Source organism: Cucurbita moschata, unplaced genomic scaffold (genome assembly GCF_002738365.1).
Source record: "Cucurbita moschata cultivar Rifu unplaced genomic scaffold, Cmos_1.0 Cmo_Scf00035, whole genome shotgun sequence".
Classification (NCBI taxonomy): domain Eukaryota; kingdom Viridiplantae; phylum Streptophyta; class Magnoliopsida; order Cucurbitales; family Cucurbitaceae; genus Cucurbita; species Cucurbita moschata.
The window spans coordinates 2047070-2055961 of record NW_019268551.1 but is presented as its reverse complement, the minus strand read 5'-3'; the positions used below and the strand labels follow the sequence as shown (position 1 = coordinate 2055961).

The 8892-nt window shown below is 30.4% G+C and overlaps 1 protein-coding gene across 2 annotated transcripts; it reads right to left on the bottom strand.

Moving 5' to 3' along the window:
- Positions 1–166: 166 nt before the first annotated feature.
- LOC111431181 (pentatricopeptide repeat-containing protein At2g30780) lies at positions 167–3803 on the bottom strand. Of its 2 annotated transcripts, XM_023067740.1 has the most exons (4): positions 3395–3803; positions 2822–3296; positions 1318–2545; positions 167–454 (listed from the first exon to the last, which is right to left on the bottom strand). In XM_023067740.1, the coding sequence occupies exons 2-3, from the start codon at positions 3239–3241 to the stop codon at positions 1424–1426; spliced, it is 1542 nt and encodes a 513-aa protein (XP_022923508.1). In that variant the 5' UTR covers positions 3242–3296; positions 3395–3803; the 3' UTR covers positions 167–454; positions 1318–1423. The 2 variants fall into 2 exon arrangements, with proteins under 2 accessions (XP_022923508.1, XP_022923507.1); XM_023067739.1 differs by having other exon boundaries at positions 2822–3803.
- Between the last annotated feature and the right edge of the window lie 5089 nt (positions 3804–8892).

Sequence of the window (8892 nt, the reverse complement as noted above, 5' to 3'; positions counted from 1 at the left end):
TTTTTAAATTTTTTTAAAAAAAAAAAAAAAAAAAAAAAAACTAAGCCATTTATAATTTTTATCTAATATTTTTAATAGTTAAATCATAATTAAAATATTAAAGTTATTTTGACACAAAAATAAATCAAAATTATTGCATATTCAAGTTAAATGTTTAGGGAAGTCAACATTAATAATAGTGTTCTATAATAGTAATTATCTTATTTTATAAGAAAAGAAAATATTTAAATCTCAATTTGTTGAAGAACATAAGTGAAAGAAAGAAAAAAAAATGTGCACACATGCTTCAACCATGGTTTGCGCCATATGCTTCACAGATTTCGTAGCTCTCGACAATAACCTCATGGGCGAATGCTGCCTCTTCAGGACATAAATTAGATTCCCTTTCTCATCTCGTGTCCAATCAGCTTGATTATCTCAGTATAATCTCTATTCCACTTCGAATGCTCGATTTCTACAAAATAAACAAATAAGTACGTAAAATTTTCCCAAGCAAGCATCAAAACTGTTCGTTGCTATTAGTTTCCAAGGTTCATTCATTTCAAGTATCATTAGAGCACTTTATGCTACCAATCAAATATTCAGGCGATCATGAATCTACTTTTTCGAATTAAAAAAAGTACGATCATAAACAACGATATGAAATGAAAGATCACACTATGAGATCCCACATCGGTTGGAGAGGAGAACAAAGCATTCTTTTTATAAGAGTGTGAAAATCTCTCCCTAGCCGACACGTTTTAAAAATTTGGAGGGAAAGCCCAAAGATGACAATATTTGCTAGTGGTGGGCTTGAACCGTTACAGATGATCAGTCAGGCACTAACTAATCCTAACTAAACATATCTATCTACAGAGGGATAAGTTCTAATTTCTAGAGATAGTATGAGATAAATAAATGAAAACTTGGCTACATAGTTCCCAACAGCAGGTAAATAAAAGTTATGATATCTCTCATTCAGCTTTCTGAAAGATGAAGTAAATGTAAACCAAGAAAGATTAAAAAGAAGAGTACATTGAAGTGGAGCAAGAACAAAATAAAGAACAAACTTCACAAGGGGGTAAAAGTAAATGCCCATTTTATGATCTTGAACCAGTTTACCCAAATAGAGTTTTTAAACCCTTTTATCCACTAGAACTAAATTGTTATTAGAACCCAAAATCTTTATAATCCACCAACTACCCAAATAGTAAGAATGGGAGAGTAAAAGAATGTCATATATATATATATGATGGAACAAACAGTCCAAGTAATAGGCAAGCGAAGCAAGCAAGGTAAATAAAGTGACTGATAGTAAAAATGAGACATGATGCTTACCTAAGATATCTCAGAAATCTGGGTTCTGCACTTATTCATGAGAAAAACCAATAAGAACAATTGGATAAGTCAATTATGGAATTTTCATTCTTTCGATCCGAGAACGTCAAGACGGAGATAAATCCGAGGGAATCCCATACCCAAGCTTGCACATATAACACGACACTTGGTCAACCTTGTACCTGCAACCACTTAATGAGTAGGCTTTATACAATATCCAAAATGTTTTTTTCGTCCAATCCAAGTTGATATTTTTCATTTCGTCGAGTACAGACTCCATTTCTTCGAAACGCTTTTCTGATGCAAACATAACCATTTTACAATGATATAAAGACCGACAGATTCTCCAACCTGAACATTCAGCACGACTTACAAAGTTCGTTAGCTTGTCCACTGCGTTACACCGAAAATAACTGGCACTAATGGAGCGCATCACATGGAGAGTATTTACTGATGTACCATGCTCAAATGCCTCATTTATCGAATTCTCCATTCTCTCTAACCAATCTTCTTGAGCATAGACTTTTATCAATAAGACATTCAACCATGGTCGATATTCTTCTTTCGGAATAAGCTTCAACAAAGCCTCTATCTTTGTCACTTTATCTGCTATAGTACTCCTACAGTATGCACATATCATAGTTCTAATAAGAGGGAAATTCTTGTCATCGACATGATCCTTTGACAACTCGTGCATCTCTTCCATCTTTTCAAGATTGTCAGAATGAGCATATCCACGAAGCATTAACAACAAAGTTTCAGTGTTTGGCTTTACCGAACTCGCCTTCATCTTCAAAAATGTTTGCTCCATTTTATCCCACATCCATGCAGTAACATACCCAGCTATTAGATGGTTGTACGTGCTCACGTTAGGGGAGAGATCCAAATCATGTATTTCTCGCAAGGTAGCCTCCATGTGATCAACTAACATCAACCGACCAAATACCGATAGTAGGATGTTATATGTTACAATGGTAGGAACACAATTTGCATCCCTTTTAAGATCCCGAAACAACGAGTGGCATTTGTCAGCCAAGCCATTATACATGTAAGCACCCATCAATGCATTATAAATAGAGGTTGTCTTGACCCTTTTATTAGAAGCCTCAGTGAACAACTCAACAGCAAGGTCAACGTTTTTTGATCGACCCGCAAGAGTAATACTCTTAGCATATTCCTCAGCAGTCAAAGGAAAGGAACCTTCCTGCCTTCTTCTCCAATTAAACACCTAAGTGCAAAAGAATAAGCTGATCATAAATTTAGTATCGTCAAATTATTTATCAAGGACGTGTACATGATTATCTCTGATAGGCCTTGTATTTTTCAACTTTATGTCAACATTATATAATATTAAGCCTCCAAAATAACAATTCTACTTCAATGAAATTTCAACATTTCTAACGATTTAATACAAACTACAATTATGTAAGCAATTCCCACATAAACATATAATTAAGAAACTCATATGAAGCAATTTTCTTAGAGTATGGAGAATTAAACTCACCTCCAATGCCAAGTGAGGCTGTGAACCCAATTGCTTTAGCAACTCGACAAAAGCAGAACTGTCAGCATGTCTCCGTAAGAGGAAGCCTTCATTGTCTTCCAATACTTTCACAATCTTATCAGAATCCTCGGCGTTCTGAATCAGTTCATGCATCACCTCCGTGACCTTCCTTTGCATAATACTTCTCACCAAGAGGTCTTGGTCAGAAGGCTTGTTGGAAAATAATTCAATAATATTAGGAAGCAGCGAAAACGAAGAGATTGAGGGCACAGGCGACGAGGAAGAGCAGGATTGAGTATGGAGGCCATGAGGAAAGATGAAATGATTTGAATTGTTTGCGAGTGAGAAGGAAAATGGAGCAAAAATGTTGCGATTTACTAAGAACCTATGACGAACAGAGAACTTCCATAGTTGCTTCATCGTTAGATTGATTCGTCAGAGAATGAATTTGCAGTAATCCAGGCTGAGGCCCACTCTAAGTAACACAATTTTTAGTGAGAATCAACGAGGAAACTGTTCTATTAACCTAACCATACAGAAAATATAAGCTTAAGATTTAAGGTTAAATCATACTTTCATCCAGCATCCAAACGCGCGCCGACGGTCTATTCGGTGGCTGCCGAAGGGGACCGCCGCTCGCGGGCTGCGAAGACGTCGGAACACGCTGCTGGAACCGCCGGAACGAGTCAGTCAAAGATCAGATTCGAGTAGCGGCACCCCGTCGTTGTGCTTCGCCGTCTGAACAAGCAAGGAGCCGTTCGTGGTCTGCGCGAGTGTGCGTTGCAATTCGCGAGCCGCTGAGCGCCAATCGGTGAAGCTACGGCGAAGATCGACAGTGACTCGCCGCCTTCTCAATGTTCTCTGGTCGGAGTCCGCCGCCGGTAGGTGGAGATGTCGGAAAACGCCTCTCAGGCGGCTGAGGCATGAGGAATAGGGGGGAAGGTGAGGAAGATTTAGGTTTTCTTCCCATTTTTTCTTTTATTATTATTTTTTTTTAACCTCTTGATGACCTCATAAATCAAAGTCCTCTGTTTTTGTTTTTGTTTTTGTTTTTTTTTTTTATTTTATCCTTAGTTATGATTTTCTTATTTATATATAAATATTTGATTTCTCATACAATTTAAAAAATAAAAATAATTTTTTAAATTATCAAAATATAATTTAAATGTTAACAACACTCATAACAGCAAAATAGGAAAATGATATTTATAAATTTAATTTTCAAATATAAAAAACTAAATAAATCCAATTAATTACATTTATAATATCTATACTTGGCTCTTCGATTATCTCTCTCATGATCTACGTGGGCTTGGTCTTGGGCCTGATTACTCTTTTACCCATCATTTTGATTTGGGCTGGGCCCAACCTTTCTTTGGACCTTAGGCCCAATTAACTCAATTTATTTGAGCCCAACCCAGTTTACAAATTTAATCTAAATTGGACTATAGGCCCAATTATAGTAGATCTAATATATTGTGGGTTTTACTGTAAACACTGCGCCACTTGAACGGTAATTTCGATTCCATGTATCAAAATATGAATTTGATTTTCTATTTTTAGATAATTTCATCGATGGAGGCTCAAAAACATCTAATAACAAAAACGAGCCATCGCTGGTCAGCTTTCAGTTTTTGAAATAGAACGGTAGGGGCTAAGGTTCTTCGGACCTTACAACTTGCTTTAAATAGTGCAGTTTTGTAGCGTCCTCCAACTTGCTGTCCGCTCCCCTTTACTATATTTACTAGATAGAACCGAACCATATTGAAAAGGTTCCTGAGACACAGCATGGAAAAGTTAGAAACGAGGTCCAAAAATGAAGAATAGAGCCGAAAAGCGTTACGAAAGGATCGTTTGCTTAATTATCTTATTCTAATTCATAACATATATTATACAATAGAAAGCAAAGACCTTCTCTTTCTGTATGATCTCTTCGAAGGCTTATAGTTTAATTGGTTGAAATGTACCGTTCATAACAGTGATATTGTAGGGTACCTTGAAAATACCTGTGACAAATAAAACATATGTAATAAATTAAATACTCTGTGACTTTGACCATAAAAAATTGATTCATTATATTAAAATACAACGATAAAGAAAAAATTCCCAAAAATAATAAATAAAATTATGAAATTAGAAATTTCTATTTAAAAAAATGCAAATGGCAAGAATAAAGACACAAGAAATCTAGCTCAGTCAAATAATGGTACAGTTATTCAACAATACAAGCCATAGTCAAACGGTCAACGGCATACCATTTCAAACTCCCCTAGGATTTTATTAATGAATAATTATTTTGACCATAATTAATTAATTTTTAAATAAATAATAAATTGTAACAACACTAGAAAGCTATCAGTCGAATCAAACGTATTAAACATTTCAGTCGATTCAAGATTTTAAATGTTGATATTGACCTAAATGTAACGTTGCAAATTTAAAAATATATTGATAAAAATATGAACACAAAATTTCGATCATTTTTCAAAATAAGTATAATGTTTTTACTAGATCGATAATTAATTAATATTTTAATTATATTACTTTTCATTAAATTTTTAAATTTTACAATTAAAAAAAATTAAATTTTTAATAATACACTAATTTATAGATACAAAATCAAAGAATTAATAATAAATTAAAATGGTAAATGAACAAAAATAAATAAATGTTTAATGGAAAAACTGATGGTATAGGAAAGGGATAAATCTAATGAGCTCCATCACCTTTCACGTGTCTTTCCCACGTTTTTCACGTTTATATTTTCTCACAAAAATAATTAAAAAAAGAAAAAAAAAGTGTTAAATTTTGATTAGTCAATCTTATTCTTAATTATAATTTTCAATATTAATTATAACTATAATAAATATATAATAAATTTCATAAATATAAATATATAATCTTATTCTTAATGTACTAAAAAAAATAGAACAATTTCACAATTTAAATTTTAGGGAGATTGATAAATTGATTAGCCAAATTATAAGACTAAATTATTAAATAATAAAAATTTAAATTTAATATTTATGAAATTTCCCACCATAAATGGTGAATTATTATAAATTAAAAAAATATAGAGTCACGAAATTGAATAATTATATATTATTAAAAAGAGAGAGAGAGAAAATTATTTAACCTATTTATTACCTGTTCCTACATTATTTATGAATGGAATTATTTGTATGGGCTCAACAAAGCCCTAATTCCACGTGCTAAATACCTATGCCCTAACTCCCACGTGCTAAATACCTATTACTCTTAACAAATCTGTCTTGTTTTTTTCCATAAATAATTTTTTTTTCATAAATAGGGTATTGAAAATAACGGTATTATGAAAATGGGAAAAATAAAATAAATACTATACAATAAGAAAATAAATAAAAATTATGTAATATATATATATATATAGAAAATAAATAAAAATTATGTAATATATATATATATATGTTTGACCACAAACTCATGAATCATGATGTACGAATTAAATCGCCTACCAACAACCCTTAAATTCTTCACCTTCTTTAAAATTATTATGCAAATTCAAAATAAATAAATAAATTTCAATATTTAATAAAATAATGTGTGCGAATATGCTTGCCTCGGGAATTTCAAGTTGGTTTGCGTTTAAGACGAGCCAAAAGTCGAGGTTTCAATTTTTTTGAAATATTAGATGGATATCGATAGGATTATATTAAATATAAGAAATTCATAAGAATCCTACCACCTTATCACCTCTACGAGACATTGGACGTGATGTCCCACATTAGTTGGGGAGGAGAACAAATCAACATTTATAAGGAGGTGAAAATATTTCCTTAGTAGACGCGTTTTAAAGCCTTTAGAGGAAGTCTGAAAGGGAAAATTCAAAAAGGACAATAGCTGCTAGCGGTGGATCTGGGGCGTTATATCGAACCTACCTCATTATCGAATGAATCCTACTAAATGTCGACACATCTGTCAAAAAGTTACGTAGGTGGTTGTGGGGACTTTAGCCCGTAAAATAGTAATGGTAATAATTATCGTAAAATAAAGGCTATAATAGGATGAGAAATTCCTAGGCGAAAACTCTAAAATCAAATTTATTGTCTTTTAATTTTGGAATTAAAATTTAAAATGAAATTTTATATAAAAAATACAAAATTTGAAAAATATGGTATTTTGGGTTATAAACTCAATTTTTTTTAATTAAGTTATAAATTGTATATTATATTTTAAATAATAATTATACAAAAAATTAATTAATAATAATTTATATGGTTAAGTAATTACAATTAATTTTATGATTTATGAATATATTATATCACACGTTTTAAACCATTATTTAAATTAAATTCCAATTTTTGAATTTGTTACTTCCAAAATATGAATTATAATTTTTTTTCAATATTAAATTATAAATTTAATTATTAAACTTTATTTGATTGGAGAATTTTAAAAAATGATTATCAAATAAATTCTTAAATTTTTCGATTTTGTATCAATTTTTTAAAATAAATTGATCGAGAAGACACATTTTTTATTTTATGTATTTAACGAAACGATAATCTTTTAGTGTATGATTAGTAAATTCGTGAATTTTAAAACGTGTCAAGTAGGTCAATTATCATTCCGTCACCGAATTGAAAGTTTCAAAATTTTATTTTATATATATATTTTTTTTTGACGAAAAAATAAATAAACTTTAAGTCAAAATTATTAATGACCTATAAAATTTAATAATAATGTATTAAAAGTAAATAATAATGGAAAACGACAGTCGAAGAAAACGGTATTATTAAAAGCAGCCCAACAGAACTGAACGGTGAACGCCAAAATTCTGTTTGAAATTTCCGACGTTGGATATTTACTATTTTACCCTCCTTCCACCAACTCTCTAATGCGTCCAAACCGAACAATTTCATTAATCGGTCCACTCCAACCGGTTACGCCACTTCATTTATTTATTTTTTAAATTTATTTTATTCGTTTTCTTTATTTTTCTCAATAATTAATAAATTAAGATACTATTTATTAATAATCTTTCAAGATTTATAAAATAAAATATTGATGATTGATTGTGACTTATGAGGTGTAAATATTAAAAATTAATAATTGATTTGAATATTTTATTCGAATTTTCACATTATTAATTAATGTACATCATTTTGAAATTTTCTACGTGGGAATAGTTTTTGAATTTAAGAATGGAATATAAAATAAAATAAAATTGTTTAAATTATTTTAAGATAATTAAAATATTAAAAAAAAACTTGTCACATCGAATTTCTTTAAAAACAAGGGCTATAATGCAATTTTCAAAATTATGGGGTCTTAATAATAATAATAATAAATATTATTGAGTAATAAATTATCCTAACTTAAAATATAATTAAAAAAATTGCATCCTAGTATACTATAAAGACATTGAATTAGTCAATACCCACCAACCAATAATACAAATAAAGATAAATAATCCTTAAGATCACTTAATCATGAATTTTACTATTTTATTATTTATTATTGTATTAAATTATGTTTTGTGCTCTTACACGAACTAGTTTAATTAATAAATTTATTTTTAATTAGAAAGACTCAATTATGTCTCTTAATTTGGTCAACCTACATAGTACTAAGGATGGTGCATCATCTATTGCTCGTTTCGAGCTAAATAGAAAATGTCTCTTATTTAATGTACTGGACCTTCGACTAGGTATTCGACCCTTGTCGAATCAAAACCAACCACCCCACTTTAATAATAGGAGAAAGGAAAAGGCTCGAACAGTCGGTTAGTATTCTATATATTTGGTCAAGCTTCAGAACCATTCACGTGTTGGTTAGTGTTCTTTGTATTTTTCTGAATTATGCTTGAGTTGACTATAATCATAATACTTGAATCGTTTGGGTCATGAAAATGGAGATCACATCCTTTCACCATCTACCCTTCTTCTACGTCTCAATTTCTTAAAATTTTGAAAGGGGTTTCTTAAAGAAAATGTAAATGAAATTAAAAATATATATATAATAAATAAATAAATAAATATATATATATATATATATATATATATATATATATATATATATATATATATATA